Source organism: Kogia breviceps, chromosome 9 (assembly GCF_026419965.1).
Source record: "Kogia breviceps isolate mKogBre1 chromosome 9, mKogBre1 haplotype 1, whole genome shotgun sequence".
NCBI classification, from domain to species: domain Eukaryota; kingdom Metazoa; phylum Chordata; class Mammalia; order Artiodactyla; family Physeteridae; genus Kogia; species Kogia breviceps.
In genome coordinates, this window is record NC_081318.1 from 35,258,901 (window position 1) to 35,281,211 (window position 22,311).

The window sequence follows — 22,311 nt, forward strand, 5'->3', positions numbered from 1 at the left end:
ACAATCTAAGTTTGGGATTTTTTTCTGGGCTATATGTGGTGGAATGAGATAGATATACCTATATCTATATATCTGTATTTTTTGATTATCTCTATTTCTTTTTTCACAAATGAAGTTTTAAAAAGACATGTAGGGCTTCCCTGGTGGCGCAGTGGTTGAGAATCCGCCTGCCGATGCAGGAGACACGGGTTCGTGCCCTGGTCCGGGAAGATCCCACATGCCACGGAGCAACTAAGCCCGTGAGCCATGGCCGCTGAGCCTGTGCGTCCAGAGCCTGTGCTCCGCAACGGGAGAGGCCACAACAGTGAGAGGCCCGCATACGGCAAAAAAAAAAAAAAAAAAAAAAGACATGTAAAAATTCCTTGAAAAAAAATGTTTGAAATCATTTAATATAAAACTGCATAGCAAACTTCAAAAACTAAAAATATCTGGAAATAAAACCAAAGAAGAAACTGTTCAACTTTATGATTTTTAACAGTCAATATTCTGAACCTTACCTTATAGAATTTATTGATATAGAGTCCAAGGAACTGGACAAAGACAGGTATTTATAACTGAGTGACCAGAACCAAAGACAATAAAAACAAAGAATATCTCAGATGACTCTCAAATGTTTTATCATTCAGTCCACAAAGCTGAACTTGGTGCCTCAATTTGTTGCAAGGAAAGATGAGAGCTAACTCATTATTTGAAGAAACCACTTGAAGTGAATGGACATTCACAGAAATATCAAGCTGATGTCAAAAGATGCCAATTTTTAACATAATAGAATGCTGCATTACTTTCATCTTCTTAGATATGTTACTTGTACTTCTATTATTATAATATCCATTGTTCTAAGACAATATATCCTTAAATGTAGAATCCTTAATAGTCCAAAGAGACAGGTTAAAAGTAGTTACAGACTATTATTACCACTACTTGAAAGTAAATCTAGAGAAGAAAGGCTAATCAAGAAGGAGGGCAATATTTACAGATTTGAATTAAAACAGATCAGTAAAGAAAATAGGACCTGATAGTTTCAACAGAAATGAGGAGTGATACTATCTCATGAGAGGTGAAGAGTGGAATATAAATTAGGAATAACCATTTGTATCTGCTTAAAAGAAAAAAAATTCTTCCTAAAAAAAGAAAAACATTATGTTTGTGGAAACTCTTATTTTCTATGGTATGTATTTCATTTTAAAGCACATGTATTTCACTTAAAATCAAAGAATCTGTTCAACAATAGATTATTCTAGTGAACTTAGATAAGCACGTATCTAAACATGAGCTCCAAATAATAAAGTAAAAATATTACTGATGGGAATAATGCAAATGAAAATTATGTTTAGAATTTCATACATAATAAAGGCCGTGACTAAATAATTTCGCCAAGAACACCACATAAAAGTAGAGGTGCTACTTCATGTAATCATAACTTCAACTGAGAAAGTATTTTTTAAATAAAGAGAAATGTTTTACCATGTAGATTATTATCTGATTCAAATCTCACAGCAACTCTTTATATCTGTATTTAAGAAATACTATAATAGCATCTCAGTTATTTCTATCTTGTCCCCATGTAGTCCAATACGATAGCCTCTAGACACATATCATATGGCTATCTAATTTTAAGTTTAATTAAATTAAAATTAGAGTAAACGTTGAGTTCCTCAATCACATCAGCATATTTCAAGTGTTCAAAAACTGCAAATGGTTAGTGGTTCCTCTGTTGACAGTGCAGATACATAATATACGCAACATTGTAAAACGTTTTATGGAGAAGGCTTGGGAGAAACACAGACCTCTAAGCAGCTTGTAGCCTGTGCCAAAAAGCCTCCTTCAAGGCAGAACCCTGTGCATAGCTTCTGGGATCACAGTCCACTGCGTGGTGAGTCAGTTCAGTGAAGGTTATCCCCATTTTATAGATTAAGATCTATGCCCAGAGAGAGAAAATGCCTTTCCTAAAGTCAGATATGTAATACATGGCAGACCCATAAGCTGAATTCAAGTTTGAGGTCTCAGCTGGTGAGAGATCACACTCTCTGAAAAAAATCTCTCTATGTAGCTTCCACTCAAAATATAACTGAACATAACTGACTACAAGGTAGCTCAATACAACAAGTACTGTCATAATTTTTCTCAAACATTTTGTAGTTATATTACTAAAACTATAGTGCTGCCACTAACCTAATATTATTTAAATTTACTGGATATACACAATGTCCAAAAATATGTTGTACTAAATTTTAGACAAATGTTCAGGGGCTAATTGTATTGATCAATACAGAATAACAGTAAAAGTGGAACAAACATGGTAAATCAATCATTTAAAAACCTACTTAACCAGTTAGATAATTTGGGTGAATGCGCTATACTTGTCAATTCAATCAGTATCCAATGCCCGGCCCACATATGTAGGCATAATGGAATTTAGTTGGGAAAATATTGTATATAAAACAGTATTTTTAGGAGCTGTTTGAGATGTGTGGACAGAAGATGATCACTAGATTGGTTTGAGCATATAAAGCATTTTGAAAAAAGGCAGTGTCAATAGTAAAACAATTTTGGAGGAGAAAAAGTCCTGAATGAACTTAAAGTTTCTTTTGCTGCTGAGATTTCTGAGTCTCTGACTTCCCTAGAAAAAGCACATAGTATAATCACAGAATCCTTTATTACAAACAAAATAATTATGCCTTATTTAAAATAGATTATCTGATTTTTCCCCCCTCTGTCTAACTAGGCATATGCTGCATGGCCAAGAAGAGAATACACATACCTACCCTTTATCGACTTCTCCCTCAATATTAATTCGTCCTTCTCCTCCTCAGCCAACCACAAATACCAGTGCTTACATGCTAGCAAAGAACGGGCCAACACTTCTCTTGTCATAGAATTTCAGAGCAAGAAGGGCCCTCAACGTTGTAAATGGCTCTAATTCTTCTTTAGATAGATCTGCATCTAAGATGCACTGCAGTAGCAACAGGCTTGAGAAATTCACACAGGGCCCCCTAGGCAGCCTGCAGGCAGTGAGAGAAAAGCTGGTATAAGTACAACCCTGTGAGGGGCACATTAAAACAGCAAAGCTTTTCCCTCTAATATTTGGTCAGCAAAATGTCTATAAATTTTCGTGATAGTCTCACTTATAGGCAGAATTTCATTTGGTTAAATTCGTAATACTAGAAAAAAAGTAACTCAAATTATTTTTGATAGGAATCAAAACTACCTGAATTAAGTGAATAAAAGGAATAACAAGCAAACTTTGTGTTCTAAAAAGGATACTGCAAATCTGTAAGCCATAGTACACTCTGCTCTTTAGGTAGAGGAATGTAGCCTCAGAGCCCACGAGATGACATTTTGTGACACGGACATGTACATAGTAGGTGATCATGAATATGTATTGCCTATATGTATCATAACATTAACATATACACATTACGCTATATAAAATAGATAATCAACAAGAACCTGCCATATAGCACAGGGAACTCTACTCAATATTCTGTAATAACGTATATGGGAAAAGAATCTGAAAAAGAATGGATATATGTATATGTACAACTGAATCACTTTGCTGTACACCTGAAACTAACACAACATTGTAAATCAACTATACTCCAATATAAAATAAAAATTAAATTAAAAAAATAATAAAAACAACTATTGACTTCTGGATTAGTATACTAGAGTAAGCACCCAATTCTACCTTCTTTTTCTACCTTTGTTTCAAAAATAATAAAATTATATCAGTCCTGGGAAAATAAAATAAAAGGTGTCAGCAGAGGACCAGAAAGTTTGAGAAACCAGGTATAAAGTGAGCAGATAAAAGGGCATAGATTGACAAACAAAAGAATATGGAAGAATGCAGCCCAAAATGCCCATAGTAAATCCTTACTTCCCACAGAGCACAAAGGGCAAGGGTGGGCCATGGTACAATCATCAGGGGAATTAATTAAAATCCACCACTGAGAATGGGCAGGCCTGTAAAACACCTACTCCTCCTACACACTCTCCAAGTAACAGAGCAAGGCTTCTCACAGAAATGGCTTTTGCCTTCAGAATAAAGTCTGAGAAGTGCATTATTAGTCTAAGAAAACAAACTATCTGTCTGAAGAAAGCACCCAATATGGTTATAGGAATGCAAAAGATAAGCAGAGCAGAGTTGAGAATTAATGCCCCCGACTCAATTACAGATTTAAAAGTGAAGCAGGCCATGCATGCTTAAGGAAGAGCAGCAAGTAGTGGTGGCAAATAAAGTGAAGACGAAAAGTGAAGCCTGCCTTTCAGCACGTTCCTGATGATTAAGGGAGTTTACTGATGAAAGAAATCTACACAACTGTGCAGAAAATTTACCCAGGTACCATCCTACTAATTAGCCAAGTCCTTCATTCATATATTGAACCAACAACCAAAAAGCATCAGACATTTGAAGAAAACCAACAGCATAAAAAAGAATGAAAGAGACTAACAGATAATTTGTATGCTCAGAAAGATTTTAGTGGCTCCATAAAATAAAAATAGCCTGGTAGCTGTTTTTTTTTAAAGAGCTATCCTTTATAGCAGAGAATCAATAGAAGAAAATAGATATTTAAGTTTATTATTTGAGTAATAAAGATAACCACTAGAAGAGCTCAAAATAATAGAACTAGGCAAAATTGGTGTTAGTGGAAAAAGACTAAATTCCTATTCTTTTTATAGCAAGGAGACAGAATATTGTATCCGTAGTTGATAAGTCAAGAAACAGAAGCAGTATGTTTTACATAATAAATTCTGTAGGAGATCAGGGGAAACAACCAGCTATTTGGGGGACAAAAATGGCATCACTTGAATTCAGTTTAAGAGTTTGGATGTGGAGACAGCCAAAATGTCCTGCTAAAGAAAAATATTCAGGGCTCCTTTTCAGTTCATGAGCTGGCACATCAACTAGCATCTATTCAATATGCTTGGAAATCTTTCTAATGACAAATCTAAAGCAGTAATCAACCACCTGTTTATTGCTGAATGTTCCAGAAAAGCAATTCCCTTCACATTCCAAAGAGTAATAGTTGGGGAAAATATGAATTCTAAGTTTCCTGAGGGCAGGGAGTATATCATTTTCTATTTTCAAGAGACCTAAAATCATAGAAACTATAAAAGATGTTTTCTTCTGGAGCTGGGGGAGAAGAGCCACTTCTTAACGTTTTGGACCATCTTATACTTTTTTATTGTTGTGCAGGCATTATTTAATTGTTTTAAAGTACTTTTAAAAACCTAATTCAACTATGGGACTGAGAGTAGGTGGTTAAAAACGGAATGAGCTTAAAATAAATATTAAAGACACTTTAAAACAAGGATGAGACCATTAGAATATTCAGTAAGACACTAAGAACGACAGACTTTATTCTTTCATGTTCACCAAATCAGCAACTGATTTGAACTTGGAGAACTTTACATAACTAGTGAGAGAATGGTATCCTCTTCATATACAGGTTTAGGAAATACTTCCATATTTCTACCCTTGCCTATGCCTTTACTCAAGTATTTTATTCATATATTGTTGAAAACAGAAATCAGCATAACCTAAATTGAATTAATCACAATTTCTCAATTTTAAAAATTACTATGCTTATATGTGTTTAAAGTTGGTTCATTCACACAATTAAAGCTGGAATTTAGTAATAATAATGAAACACCTAAAATTTAATATTAATTAAATAATGAGTACCTACCAAACTTAACATTTTAATAGTAATAATTAAAAAGGCTTTAAAAATACTAATAGTACTTTGTTAGTAAAACTGTTTTTACTAGTACAAACTATGATCTATAAATGCATTGCAATAGCAAGAAATTTTGTGCTAGTTCAAGAGAAATTATTTACAGTAGGTAACATATTGTTAAAATATATTTAAGCATGAAATAGAAGAACAAGAATATGAAGTATTATTTGGAATCTTGACATCTTGAAGTATTTCAAATGACTGTTCTGGGGGAAAGCTTCCTACAAAAATCTCATTTAAGATGAAAATGCAGCCAATTGAATACTGATAATTAAGAAGCAGACATAATTTGATCTAATATACAGAAGAACTTTATTTAAAATATTTAATAAAATCAAAGAAATAGTTAACCAGTAACACTGACAAGTCATTATTAAATGTAATATAAGATGCAAAAATTGTTAAAATATATGTGCATATTTAATGCACGAATTAAAGTCATCAAGCATTCTATAAAGTGTCATTTAATTTAACAAATGATAATACGGTATTTATAAATGGAATCTAAGTAAAAAAGCAAACATCACTAAAAATACTTCCAGTAACTCGCACTATAGTAAACCCTTTTTTCCTCCCTACATCCCACAATCCTTTTTACTGCTGAAATACAGCACATATCATAGACTAAGTGATATAAAACTTTTTTAACATCATGCTATAAGTAGGCCTTCTTCAGTTCAACCATCATACCTATCTGATATTCATGAGTTGCCAGGTGAAAAATTCAGTCAAGCAAATTTTGTAGACAAAACCCCAATAATATTATATTACTGAAACTATCTTACTTTTAAACTTAGTTTACGCAAAACAACTGATTGGTGAAGACACAGTTTTGCCCTTCACAGACACATACAAAGCAGCTAAATAAATAGCTAAAACAATGTTAAATATAATCACAGAGCATAAACTGGGGTGGGACCTAAGATTCTTCTGCATTTCTAACAAATTCCCTGGTGATGCTGTTTGCCCAAGAAACACACAGTGTAGGGAGGGTCTAGATTAAGTGTTTCCTAATTGTGACTAATCCTCTGAATCACCCAGAGCACTTGGTAGAAGAAATACAGATTTTCTGATTTTCATTGAAAATAATAAATCCCCATGCTTGAGTGAGACTCAGAAAAATGTGGACTAGACGGCTAAGTTTGGGAACACTGATTTAAAAACTGCTAAAACTTAACAAAAACTCCAGTTTTTAGTGTCTCACCGTTCCCAACAATATTTACATATTTCAGAAACTTTTCTTGGTCAGTAAGAAAAAAGACCATTAGGGCTTCCCTGGTGGCGCAGTGGTTGACAGTCTGCCTGCCGATGCAGGGGACACGGGTTTGTGCCCTGGTCCGGGAAGATCCCACATGCCGCGGAGTAGCTAGGCCCGTGAGCCATGGCCGCTGGGCCTGCGCGTCCGGAGCCTGTGCTCCGCAACGGGAGAGGCCACAGCAGTGAGAGGCCCCGCATACCGCAAACAAACAAACAAAAAGACCATTGGATGGCAAATGGAGAGAAAAAAACCCTTGACTATTGCTTACCATTATATTTTCACTCAAAACTGTACTTCCTGATTCTATGCAGAGATATTTAAATGAAATACTATAAATGACAAAAGAAAAACAAAATTACACAGAAACAAAAGATTATTCTTTAAAGTACCTGCTGTATGCTAGCCCTTCTGCTAGATGGCATGTGTGTACATTTCTCATTGTGTAGCATGGAGAAACGAAATGGTGTTTCCCCCAAAGTCATCACAATCTAGCTAAGAAAAAGGTGGAGCAGCCTTCTATCCCATACAGATTTTTATGGTAGCAAGCTATAACTACCTTATCTAGGAAGTGATGAACTCTATGATCTATTCTACCCTAGGGAGCAAAGAGGAGGGAAAGACTTGAGTGGGCAAAGGTATGGAGGTGGGAAATGCTTGGGTATATTTAGGGCAGAGTGAATATTTTGATTATTTTTGAGAGTCAGTTAAAAATAGGGAATGACAAGACACATGGCAGGAGGGGGAGGTTTTAAAAAACAGCACAGATTCAAGAATGCCAAATAAGTGTTTTACTGTCCAACAGAAGATTTAACAAGAATAGAAGATGTAATGAGAGTAAAGGGTTAGTTCAAGAAAGATAAGGACATGTAAACTAATTGAAGAAATATAGGAAGTTGTCAGAATTGAAAAAAAATCAATTTTTTTTTTTTTGCGGTACGCGGGCGTCTCACTGTTGTGGCGTCTCACTGTTGTGGCGTCTCACTGTTGTGGCCTCTCCCATTGCGGAGCACATGCTTCGGACGTGCAGGCTCAGCGGCCATGGCTCACGGGCCTAGCTGCTCCGCGGCATGTGGGATCTTCTCGGACCGGGGCACAAACCCGTGTCCCCCGCATCGGCAGGCGGACTCCCAACCACTACGCCACCAGGGAAGCCCAACAATCAAATTTTTGAGAGCATGAGTTGGAACACTGCCTGGTGATTGTCAAATCCTCTTTGTGTTCTTGTTTGAAGGGAGTAGAGCTGGAAAACCCTGGTTTATAGGAGGTGGATGGAGAAAGCAAAGTCAAGGTGTTCAAGGCAGCTAAGATGACTCAAATATTCAGGTACTCCTCCAGTGTGAAGGCGGGGGAAGCTTTCTTTAAATAATGTTTGTAGTGGAGTTATAAAACAAACTAAAAACCACCAGAAAAATGCCACAGGTGGTGTGACATGAAGGAGAGATCATAGAGGCAGAAAAACCTGAACTGGGATCTTGGCTTCATCCTTTACTAAAATGTGACTCTAGCCCAGTTATTTTACTTCTCAGTTATGCTCAGCTTCCTCAAGAGAAAAAAACAGGCGTAAATAGGTATAATAAAAATTATGGCAAATGGTTTCTATACCTAAAAGAGTGGGCTTGTGCCAAAGTGACCACAGTGCTGTCCTGCCTTGTAAAACCTGACATACTCGATACTTTCACCAACACCCCAGTAAAGGGCAAAACAGAAAAACATTTTAATTGTTTGGAGAGCAAATTTGTTTTGCAGAGAATTGAGAACTAAAAAAAAGGGAAAGGATTCATTTTCAGTAAGAATGATGTAGGAACTCCTCCATCAGAAGTCACAGAACTATTTGGAGAGAATATATGTCCAATCGTTTACCACCAGTTCCTGAAATCTTACCATTTAAAGTCCACTTTGTAAAGCAGAAATATTTGTTGTTGTAAATGGGCTTCAAAATCAAGGTCTCTATTTGTGTCTGTCTTCCTTCCTCCCTCCCTCCCTTCCTTCTTTCCTTTCTTATATTGTTTTCCTCATACTTTAGTTTTGATTTTATGAACAGAAAGAAGGTTTTTTTGGTTTAGGGATATGTTACTGTGTCATATCTTTGTATCCATACTGCATATACTAAATGCAGAATTAAGCAGGGGCATGTATGTCCAAGAGCAATTTCAGTGGTTGGTTTATTGGGTTGCTCTTAAAATTTAAAACTGTCAACACAGTGAAAAAGAGACTATCATAATATTTCTGCATATATTTCACTCCAGTTACATGTTCTGTTTTCAGTAAAAGGTTTTTCTAAAAAGCGAAGAGCTATATTTTATTAATTACTAAAAATCAACCAATTACTTAAAAAGTTCAAAATCTTAATGTATCTAAATGTTTCATAAAATAATTAATGTTCTTCAGATTTATATTAATCCACCTTAAATTTCAGAGGGGAAGGAAAGAACACTCACATTATGATTAGGTTATTAGAGTTTCTTATAAGAATATAGTTGCTAAGTTTTAACTCTAACGAGTAGCTATTCTTTTGGCTAAAAATATCATAAAGTATAACAAATATGGTGAGAGTAAAGCTGTCATAACTAGAAAATTTTAACAACCATGAATATACCCTTCCCTTCTTTCATACAGTTTGTCCAAGAAACAGGAATCCCTGAAAGGTGATGATACAAAGGTGAAACTTAGATGTCAAGACACTAGGGGAGAGAGACAAGATGGTAGTCACAAGCCACAGCAGATTTAATAAATAATATAAAGAGAGGTACTAACCTAGCTATGAGTTTACTCATTTTCAAATTTCTGTCCATTTTAGATGAAAGTGGATTTCTATTTCCTTTAGAGATGAATTACCTCCACCTATGCCATTGATGCCAGCATTCTCCCCCAATCATCTTTCAGAGCTTGTTTCAACTCTATTCTTTTCCTTCTTGCTGTTTTATCCTTTTCATCTCCACTGCCCCCTCCCCCCAAGACCCTTCCTCAATTCTACACCCACAAGCCCCCATCCTATCATCTCCCTATTAATCAGTATTTTTCCCTAAGGACTAGTACACTACTTGTCTACGTATACTCTTTTAGTTACCACTCAAGTCACTGCCAGGGACTATATTCTTTGAAACTACTCTTACCAAATCTAATAACTTCGTTCATGTCTCACTCCACAGGCTTAAAACCACCCTTCAGTCTGTGATAATGCTTTTTAAAAAATCTCTTCTATTGTTCTTTGACTGATCTTGCGAATTCTCTGGTTGTCTTTTTTTTTTTTTTACAATTTCCTTCAAAACAATGGACTCTAATTTCCTGCATATGGCCTGACTTCTAAAGATGCAACATCTCCAAGTCATCGCTGTCTGCTCAACCTGGATATCCTATCAGCAATGCAAATACACCTCCTAAACAACACTTGTATCACCTCTAACTTCCTATTGCCACCATCAAACCTGCTGTTCTTCCTGTGTTCTAGATATCACCAGATTCCCAACCAAACAAACACAGATATCCAGGCACAAAATTCCAGAGATCTCAATTTTTTATGTTCTTCTAATTGCCAACATACCTTTTAAATCAAAGTGTTGTATTCTCCCTTAAACCTGTCCTCCTATTTCCTTACCCTGTCCTTCCCCTAGTTAAGATGACAACAACTTAATTGAACAACATCCAATTAATTTTTTTGGACAACATCCTCTCACCTAGACACTGAGACTCCACCATTTTTTCTATTTCCAATCGCTTCTTCCTATTGCTCCCAAGGATATCTTTAAATATGATACTCTTGTTATGTTACATCCACTTTGTTGCTCAAAATCTTACAGAGTATTTAAGGTTTTTTTTTTTTTTTTAAAGCCAATTAAAACTTCAAATTCTGGCTGTGATCCATATATTTAAAGACTATGCAACAACTTTTCCCTGTAATGTTCTCCAATTCCCAAGATACAATACATTATGCCCTAACTTGAAAACCACCTATCCTTTGTTTTTTCTTTCTGTTCTATAACTTAGCTTATTCTGTCCTCATCACCTGGAATGCTCTCAACACTTCTAGTGTGATGAATTTCTGTTTTGTTTTTTTTCTCAAAACTTCACCTCTAATAAACCTCTTCCATTTACTTGTCCTCAATTCCTCAGTACAATGATTAAATATTTTTTTACAGTTTGCATTGATTTTTCAGTCCTAAATTATGTATTTTCCACCTTCATAGTATACACTTTTCAAATGCAGGTGATCATTATTTTACTGAAAATTTTTGTAGCATGGTGAGTTATACATAGAATTGTGCTCAGTGAATGTGTGTTGAATGGAACTGAATGTCAGGGGGCTGTGTAAGAATCATTCCAAAAGTGTGGAATGGATTAGTATAGACATACAAGATCAAAAGAGTGATCAACCAATGTGCACTACATTGGTGAAAGAGCATTCCTGTGGGATAGTAATTGAGCTGGACCTTGTATAACCAGTAGAATCTGATAAGCTGATAAGAAAAGAGAGGAAGTTACAGAGTGATAATAACACATGAAAGGGAACAGAAAAAAATGGAATAGTGTGATTGGGAACAGGAAGTAGATATATCAGTTAGAACCCAACATTTTTATTTGTGAAATAATAGGGCATAAAGTTGGGAAAGGAAAAGAGCCCATTGGTGGGGGAACAGAATTGCAAGGCTGAGGTTTGTAAAGTTTTATCCAGCAGACACTGGGCAGCCATTAAAAACTGTACACAAGTTATGAGAAAAGGAAACAGGAGCAATTATTTATCCTATGATGGTAACAATAAAAAAAGGGTTTATGTGCTAATTAACAATGATAGCATTGATCGTTCCAGACACTTTGTAGGACTTTTCTAGAAGCACAGTTTCTCAACAGACTTCTAATCTCTGTACTCATTTCTATAGCTTTAAGTAGTCAATTTACAAGTGCTATGAATATTTTTTACAGGATCAAAGGTGTATGTTAGTCACTTAGCATTTTCATCTGGTCAATTCAAGAATCCATTCTGAACTTCACCTATTTAAATGTTTGATATTTCAGTATCAGACTTAAAGTATCAATATTGTATCACCCACTTTACTTTGTATTTTAAAGTCAGGATGACCCACAAATCACTTATTTTCAATTGTTAAGACATAATATTTGTCTGATGGATAGTAAAGAGACCACCTGAAAAGCCAGGGAAACCCTACAGAGCAACTGATCTTGCTTGGATATGTAGGGAATAAATAGAAGGGGATAAAGGGAAAATGACTCTAAAAGATTAAGACTTTGTAACTATTAAGCTTATGCCTCTAAACATTAGGAGATAAATAGCAATGCCCTGCATAACTTTAAAAAATAAGTCTTTTTTTCTAGCTGAAGTCCTAACAAAAAAATGTAAGCCATAAATCAACAGTCTGGGATTTCGCGATTCACTTTAAAACATTTCTGGGGGAATCACTAAAGATCCTTGAATTTTTCTTTTCTAAAACCTCAACCTATAAATTAGACTATCTCACAGATCTGATTGAGACCTTAAAAGTGTCCTCAATTATTTGTAGTGAGGTGGATGGACTTAGAGTCTGTCATACAGTGTGAAGAAAGTCAGAAAGAGAAAAACAAATACCATATACTAACACATATATATGGAATCTAAAATTTTAAAAAAAAGGTTCTGAAGAACCTAGGGGTAGGACAGGAATAAAGACGCATACGTAGAGAATGGACTTGAGGACACGGGGAGGGGAGGGGTAAGCTGGGACGAAGTGAGAGAGTGGAATGGACATATATACACTACCAAATGTAAAATAGATAGCTAGTGGGAAGCAGCTGCATAGCACAGGGAGATCAGCTCAGTGCTTTGCGACCACCTAGAGGTGAGTGATAGGGAGGGTGGGAGGGAGATGCAAGAGGGAGGGTATATGGGGATATATGTATATGTATAGCTGATTCACTCTGTTATACAGCAGAAACTAACACACTATTGTAAAGCAGTTATACTCCAATAAAGATGTTAAAAAAATAAAAGTGTCCTCAAGTAGTCGGGTAATATGCACGGTAATTTCAAAAGTGATCATGAAACTGATCCGGTTTTTGAAACCTTATTATAGGTAAATGTGATTAGCAACATTTGGAAAAAGGGAGTGGTTTCTTTCTTTAACAGATATATAGAATTAAAATTAAAGTACACAGCTTGCCAAAATTAATATATATGAACCATGGCTCAAGACTAAAGAACTATCAGATCATCAAGAGTTCTCCTTGAATTCAATGAATAATGAAGAGATATAAGGAAAGTCACTTGGATTCTTTAGTTTTCTCAACTGTAAAATAAAGGAGTTGAATTAGATGAATCTTAAGGCTCTTTTAAGCTAACATATTCCATCAGTTACTACAGGATGGAAATGCATGTTGATTAGACACCCTCGCCTCCTTATTTTGGCAATGCGCTAACAGGGCAGAACCCCTCTAATAAAGCAGAATGACTACGTAGGTAATATACAGAGAGACAAGGGTAAATATGCAAAAGACGTATACTTTCCAGCCTTAATATGCAAATAAAGTATATTTTTCACCCTTAATTAAGAGAGTATAAGACAGATGCAACTTACAGGCAACAATGATTTAGGGAGAAATAAGGCTAAAACAACAGTACACATGTTATTCATATTATTTTATTTCTTTTAATTTTATATTGATTACCTATGTATCAAGAAAATATTGCATATATAACATTAAATTTCTAAACCTTTAAGCTTGTTTATCAAATTTTGATATCATTTTGCCAACATTCTTTTTCTCTCTAAAATTACACAACCACATGTGTATTTATGAATTATGCTTAATTTAATGAGAATTTATCTCTGAGATATTTACTTGATGCCTCCTTTTCACTGTAGTATCTCTTAAGAATAATCTCACATAAGAGTACTTCAGTAATATCTCTTCAGTTCTCTCTCATTCTATACTGTTTTAAGCCCCACTAAATATTTTACAACTCAAATCCTAAATTAGAATTAAGATATTATATTGTTACTCTGGAGTGTCATGTTATAACACACTGAATTTGAATGGTAGCTTACTTCTGCCAATATTCCAAAATATCTCACACTATCTCTCTTAAGAGAGAACTGGAAGAAGGTCTGCTGGAATGGTAATGACGACTTCAGGGAAAACAGCTTAGGAACATGGCTGCAAGAGCCGGAGCATTTCATGCTGTTCCTCAATGTTAAATACTACAAAAAAGTTTCATCTTGAAAAGCTTAACTTGATATAAGACTTTATTCTTTATTTTATCAGTAGCATGGATCTACTTGCACCAAATTTATTATCATTCTGATAAGGAATATAATTAATTGTAAATAAACAAGTGCAATTTCATCTAAGATGTATGGTGCATTGTATGATTACAGCATGACCAAATTCTGATAATAGTAAGCTTTCTGAACCCCACTGGATAAAGATTTAAAGTATAGTGTGCAGTTTCAGGTTTAAGTTTGAATGCCAACTGGAATCATGTACTGTTTAACATGATACCCTATGTATTAAAATATAAGAAAAATCTGGTTATTTAGAAATATCTTTAAGTGAATATATTGCTGCATGAATGGTGCCAGTAAAAATTTGATTCTATAATTTGTCGTTCATGTGCATAACAAATAACTCATTTGCCTGATGAAAATTACAAATGTAAAAAATTTAACTTCAAAAAGAAGAGAAAGAAAAACGAATTGCAGATAGAACTCAATAAAAACATATGGACATTCTTTTACATAATTGATCTTTTAGCTATGTATGTGTATGTATGTTTGTGTATGTGTGTGTGCACATGAGCTGTGAAAATGTACACACTAGGATGACTTGTTTTTTTGTGCCTTTCACTTATTATGCTACAATAAATGATGTGGAAATATACAAGGAACAGAAATACAAATAATAAATACAGAATATACATTTTATCAGTGATGTTTAGAAATATGCAAGAACTATAGAGTGAACTGTTAGATGTTAATACAGATTATATTTCATATTTGTAGAGACTATCACTAATAGCTCATTACAAATAACTTTAAATGTGAAAGGAAAAATAGTCTTCAAATGGGCAACATAAATTCACATTATTGCCACATACATATTCTAGTGTGTGTATCAATTTAGTTGATGAAAAATATATTAACAACAACAAAACCAGATAACTAAATAAATAATCCTTTCATCAGCCCCTGATTTCTGCCATACTAATGCTTTGGTGAATCATCAAGGGGAGTAAATTATTCATTATAAATTTCAAAGAGGAGTCCCCATTGAAAAAGCTCTGCTACTGGTCCTTCTTGGAACCAACATCAAGAGAATTCATGGAAGTCTCAAATATTGCAATAAAATAAAAGGTGAGAGGCAATCACTCAGGAGAGGTGTGTAGAATGAACTGAGCTCAGGGAGCTACATCCCAGCTGAGTGAGGTGTGTAAAGATAATTATTAATATCTTGAGTTATACTAGGAAAGAAAAAGATTAATCAAGGAGTTGCATGCAAATGTCAGTCAAGGCTTTAAAAACAGAAACCTTTATTCTACTTGCAACGGAGAATCTGGAAGGTTTTTAATAGTAGCTCTAAACATGATCACTATATTATAGCGTATGGCATTAACAAAATCAGCTGTAATATAGGTGTTTGAAATGTTTGATTATCTTAAGGTTTATTTTAAATCAAAGGATCTAGCACAATACCAATCCCATCGTAATAGTGAATATAAACTACTCAAAATGAACATGATGAATTAACAAATCTGATTTTTACAGCTTCAACATAAATTTAAAATTTTACTAACAGAACTTTGCATTAATAGCAAAGAGTTAAATCTTGCAATATAGGTTTTATATAGAAAGGACTATCCAAAAATTGTTATCCCAGGTTAATTGTCTCCAGCTTGTTAGTTAAAATGATTAACGCTACTAATAAGTAGTAATTTATCTCTAATTCTTGGTTAATCTCTGCCAATACATTTATATAAGAGAAGGGAAGAAATAATTGGAGATAATCTGGCACTGCCACATGTATTTCCTAATTTCCTATCTTCATGTGTTCTGGTTGGATACAGACAATTGAGAGTATGATCACTTTTCTTAACATTCTTTAGCCATGATTTTCCTTGACTGCCTGAGGACATCATTTAGCTTTGGTGAGGCAGGGTTCTTTTTGTTTCACTTAGCTTAACAAATCAGAAAACATTTGGATAACTGATTTTTGTGAGGGAAAAAGTCAGTGTTCAACTTAAATTAATGAATATAAAGACTTTCCTCTCAGGAAGGAACGTTTCCATCTGTTCTGGTCATGGCATAAGGTGATGCCCAAAGCCCCTTAGTGTTAATACCAAATGCATATCTAAATTTATGTCAAACAGAATTGCCTCTTTGGTCCAAGCAAGAGTATACTGATGATACTACAGATACTGACTCAAACACCTACTGCACACTTCCTATGTGTTAGTCATCATGCTAAGTACTTTTGGGGGTTATCAAATGTAATCCCTGTACCACCCTATGAGGCAGATGCTATTATTGTCCTAATTTTACAGACTGAGAGCATGAGGCTAAAAGAGGTCAAGTAATTTGTCCAATATTCAATCTAGAAAGCTGATTCCAGAGCCCATGGGACAGAGTACTTGGTACGGGGCAGAATTTATGTAAAGCCTAAAAAGAGAGATGAATTTGGAACAGAAAATAAGAGATTCTGAAAACTGTCACTATCCCCTTTTCCTTTTTTCTTCCAATCCACAATTCCTATCAAAATAAAACATTCAGGAGTCAGTCACAACAGAATCAAGCTCTGTAGGGGGAAAGATGACAATGTGGTCAATATACTTTAATTTGAATGTGATATAAAACTGCTAGACCAAGGCCAGCCAAGCCTTATTTTTAACTTATAGGTCCAACAAATTTGGTTCATCAAGATATGCATTTGACCCAGTGGTAAATGTTTTGAAATTAAGATCCAGAAGACAAGGAGTCCGAGCATTCTCGTAATTGCCTTAGTACTTAGAGCTAACAGGCAGAGTCCTGCGAAAATAGTATTCACTGTAGGTGTAAAAACCTATAGGCAAGACTAACAATAATATTATCTGCAGGTAGGTGCTAATAAGGCCATTCAGGCAGATGAGGTGTCAACAAGGTCTACTTCTTGAGGAGTGAACTTGGGTTGCTACTGTGTGGCAGGGAAGCCAAAGGTTGTGAAATTTAGGATCTTGACAGAATTAGCCACTTGTAAAGCTAATATATCAGGGAAAAAAGAAAGGCACCAATTCCATTACTAAAGTTTGAAAGAAAAGTAAAATAAGTGAAGATTTTTCCAGATTACAGTTAAATATACATCATTTGAAAAAATTGAGGGTGAAAAGCAAGTATCGAAAAGAAATTCTTACAATGATGCTCACTTACACTCATCTTCTTGTCTTTTAAAGCCAGAACTTAATGCTTTTTCCTATAAAATTCAAACTTATAATAAGAGTATTAAATTGTTACTCTTAGAATATTAAATGTACAACCTCTGGAGCCCAAACATTTCTTTTAAAAAGAGTAGGAAATAGAATTTAAGATTACAATTTTTAGGTAGACATGATGTGAGTACAATTACTACTGCTCAGTACTGCAGTGAATTAGTAGAGGCACAATAAACATAATCCATTAGTGAGTTCATAAAAGTGTCTCTACTGTTCAACAACATGATAAGAAGGAGGCACAATACTTAGATGACGGCCAACATCTTATGGCTACTTCCAGACCAAAACACCAGAAAATACTCCTTTGAAACATATTTTCATTGCATCTTTGGTTAGGAACCTGACACCATAAATACCTGAAAGAGGATGATATGATGGAGAGCTTTTGACATCTGTTTAATCTCAACTATGTAACATTACTATTTCTTTAAGATAATTTGGGCTTTAACCTACATTTGGTAATTGTAAGTGGCTTTCCACCCCTGAGATTTATAATACTTTGTTTCAGCCTTGTTAATAAACTTATAGGAGAGAGGGGGTAAAATTAATTTAAGCTGCCACTTTAGAACACATGCCTGAAAATTTTGTTTTTTTATTTGTGAAGGTTGATCAATCATGGAAGTAATATGTGTGATATTAAGTTAATCCATTGATAGGGCATTATGTAGGGTCTCTTAATAATTTAGAAAACTATTACAATGGTTCACCATTTATTATGAATGTGAGGTATATAGATTATAAAGGGATGGGACTGGTTTTAGATATGCCTATCTATCCTTTCTATACCTTTGTTCCTTCCATCCCACCAGTGATCTCATGGTGCTCAGACTTAGTCGAGTACCACCCCAGCATACTAGTACTTATAAAATTTAACAAATACTAAGAGAGAGAGCCATGACCATCACACAGACACTGTCAACTATGAATAACAAATAGTATTTGTTTTAGACTGGATCTTGGTTTTAAATCACATTATGTAGCCATTTTAGCTTGCAGAGAGTTTAATATAATCAATAAATGAAATAAGCACCTCCTTAGTATTTCATGTTTCCCTTGTGTTGTGAAGTCAAGAACCACTATTTGCAAAGTCACTCAGTGACTAATTTGAAGTATTAAGTTTGGTGCACTGCAGGGATGGAAAACACCTGATCCGTGTACTGCCGTGCTCTCTCCCCACTACCAACCACAGCAGACCTCACTAATTGATCCTGTTGTTCTTTCTGTCTTGGAGACTAACTGCAGTCTCAGACACATGGCACAACCTCAGACTCCTGTTCAACACTGCATTCAAGGCAGCCATGCACAATGTGGCATACCTCTGGAAAGGCTAATAGATTGGTGATCACAAACTTGGGCTATAACTGCAGGGCACCTGTGAGCCATTCATTTAATTTTTCCATCGTTTGTTTTTATTCTGAAAACATTTCAGTGAAAATATAAAGATCTGTTACTGTAGATTTATTTTTCCATCGGTAGAGTAGAGAATAATTTTTTAAATGGTAGAAGCAGATTTACATAAAGAACAAACACTATTATTGGTTAAGCCATCTCACTCTTCAGTCTAAAGAAAACAATTTTTCCATTGAAATTAGTTTAGGAAAAAGTGTTACCAATTAAGAATACTGCCTGTTCCATTTTTAATGTACTATTTTTTAAGTATAATTTTGAATGAATCTTCTTTACTAAGTTAAAATATAGTTATTTTTGAAGTGTAACTTAAATTTATTTTCTTCAAAACATACAAAGAAAACCTAGAAATTAAGATTATTTTAGTCTTTCACATAAACTTACATAATTTCAGCAAACCTTAACACTACTTTTTAATTTTTGCTATTTTTTTCAAATGTTATTACTGTAAAGAAAGCTTAGGAGGGCAAACACTTTAGAATTAAAATGAATGAAATCCCAAACTAGATAATTTCAGATCATTATGAAACCTAATTTCATGTGCAAAATTTATTACCCATCCCCTGCATTCACTATTTCCATAAAATAGTACATGTTACTGCTGTTTCCATTTCCATTTTTGTTTTGCATCTAACATTTAAAAAATGTTTAAAGTTTATATATTTTCCACAAAGAAGAGCCTCCCATGTTAATTTGACACTTTTTATTGAGAAAAATCTTTCTTTTCTTCAACTAAGGTATGAAATTATATATTTCTTCTTCATTCAGGAAGACACTGATTATTTGTCTATGAATCTTAATTATGTTGTGTTCTACCAATCATAAATTAGGAAATATTATGTATATGGTAGTAAAAAAAATAAGTTTTGGGTGAGTCAATTTAGGAATATTCTAGACCATGGAAACTAAAAAAGTACATCAATTTTTAAGGAAACAAGCAAAAATTCTATATATGAAAATATACGACTTACATATTTAGAGATTCCTTAGGAATACAAGTAGTATCCATGGTAAATAGAAACATGAAGTTGCTCTATTTAAAAATTCTTGAACGGCCACTTCAAGATTGTTATTCATTTCCAAGGCTAACCAGTATGTGAACTGGGTCATGGAAACAATTTTCATTGGATATTGTAGTCTAAAGAGACAAATTACACTCTAGTGACAGAATATCTAAAAAGAGGCCTTGGCATATTTATATGGTAACTTGCAGAACTTGGAACAGCAACTTTTCCCTAAAATATGTATTGTATCTATCCATAGTCTCAATGCACTTATTTTATGCATATCAATACCATTCATCAAATTATTCCTAAATCTGTTCAAGAAAAGTGTAGTGGTTCAAGAAAAGTACAGAGGTGAAAAAGCCATATGCTCTCATATATATAAGGTAAACTTTAATGCCACCAACTCACAGAAATTGTGAACTGTATGTATATCTGATGAAACATAATTGAAGCAAGAATATAAGAATTAACAGAAAACAAACTAATTACATCTGTGCCTTAACATTAGTCATCTCTTGATCATCTGAATCAATGGAAGGTAGTGGCTGATAGAAAATCACAGACCACCTCTTTAGCAGGGTTGGGTCTATGGCCTTGTGCATAGTAGCTGAATTACTAATTGCCCAGTGTAACTTACTGCAAATGTGTTGTGAGGATGCCCATCACCAGAAGAGTGGCCACAGACACATAATTTTGTTTCTGGAAGCAATTCCTAGATTAAACAAAGAGAATGAGGAGTTGGCTTTTTTTTTTTTTTTTTCCCAATCATAAGGCTTAACGCTAATAATGTACATTATCATTTAAGAAAATATTATTTGGATTATTATCTTGGTAGGTTGATCTAGGCAAGACTACTCCACCTTTGTCTCACAGCTAATAATAGTATTAAATAAAATTTAAAAAACAGGAATAATTTGGCAGATGTTAATTTGAATATTTGAACATAGGAAATAACCACTAACCAAAAATGATCAATCGTCTACCAGGATATTGACTTAGGAGCCTCACTTCCCACTTCTAAGCTAAAATTACGGCCAATGTTTATTAATAAATATTCCTATAGCTTTCAATGGTACTGTGATTTTAGAGTATGGGATGCTATTTCTCCTTAAAACTTTATCTCTTTTTGAAAAAGCTAACTGTTGACTTGTAGTCAATTATAACCAATACGAATGAACATAAATCCTGTCTTGTCATGAAATGTGAGAACAAGCACAAGAATCCCTTTAAATAAACTGCCTTGGCTCTGCATTACTATAACACAAATATTGCCATTAAATACATATTTAAGACTAGGGAGCTAAACTCAGTAATCTCTGTTAAAACCTGTTGAATTGTGTCATTTGTATTGAAAATTACTCTATACACTCAAATGAATAGTTTGCATTTTTATCTGTAAAAGCAAAGTGATTATTTATTGATAAATGACATGGAATGTCATTTTTTACCTAAGTAGCATTAGACATTTCAAAAGATTTTGTCTGAAAGGCAAAAGGATTACACTGCATTTGCGTAGACCATGTGGCAACACATCCTTAGACTTCATGTATGATATGAAAGGATGATCCCCATTCATCAGATACACAAGGGAAATTATATCAGAAAACAAGAAAAGCAAGGAGGGATGTGGTAGGGGTGTCAGGGAGTATTTGTAGTGGTTTGATGCATGTAAATATTACATCTTATAAATAATTCTTTTCAAATACATCTCTGAAGTTCAGGGGATCTGTTTGAGAATCGGATTGTACATGCTTTACATGACTATATGCCATTTTCTTCAAGATAAGAGCAACATTAATTTAAACAGAAAAAAAAATGGCTTCCAAAATATTCTTTCCCTTCAATTTCCTATGAAGAAGTATGTCACCTGACGCTGGCAGATGAGGATGAAGAAAAAACGTTCAAGTTATATTTTACTGTCAGAATCCAACAAACACTTTTTCATCTAAATTATTTTGTCAACAGCCTTGTAGTACCCTTGCTAACCTTATTTGGCACCAGTGCATAATTAGATACACAGGGGTGTGACTCCAATTGAAGGTGTTGGCATTGAAGCACTCTGTGAAAATATTAACTATGAGGTTAACTCCAATTTTCTCTTCTTTAATTAAATGCACATGGTACTAATGAGGTAACCTACTGTTCCTTGATAGCACTAATTAGCTAAGAGGAGAGTACACTCTCACACTGCAATTTAAACCTAAAAATAAGGTTGAAATATGCTAATTGCAGGCAATTTAAAACAGTACAAGTTGAAGAACTAGTCATAATAAGAGAAACTGACTGCTTTACAGCTAGGCAGCTGTAACTTTGGTTAAAATCAAAACAAGCCACACGATTTTTGGACTGCTATTTAAGGAGGTCATAAGCATCCTAAAAAAAAAGAAATGAAATGCTACTCCATACCACAGCAATGAACCGGACTAACAAAAAAATCCTCAGATCGACACT

The 22,311-nt window shown here is 34.4% G+C and overlaps 1 protein-coding gene across 20 annotated transcripts in view; it reads right to left on the reverse strand.

Moving 5' to 3' along the window:
• FOXP2 (forkhead box P2) overlaps window positions 1–22,311 on the reverse strand; it is a 534,423-nt gene that overhangs the window by 99,811 nt on the left and 412,301 nt on the right. For 12 of the 20 annotated variants that reach the window (XM_067042293.1, XM_067042305.1, XM_067042304.1 and 9 more), the window contains one exon: window positions 20,498–20,572. The exons of the other annotated variants lie outside the window; for them this stretch is intronic. In XM_067042293.1, the coding sequence (XP_066898394.1) occupies window positions 20,498–20,572 (75 nt within the window). The remainder of the gene's footprint in view (window positions 1–20,497; window positions 20,573–22,311) is intronic. 20 annotated transcript variants of the gene reach the window in all.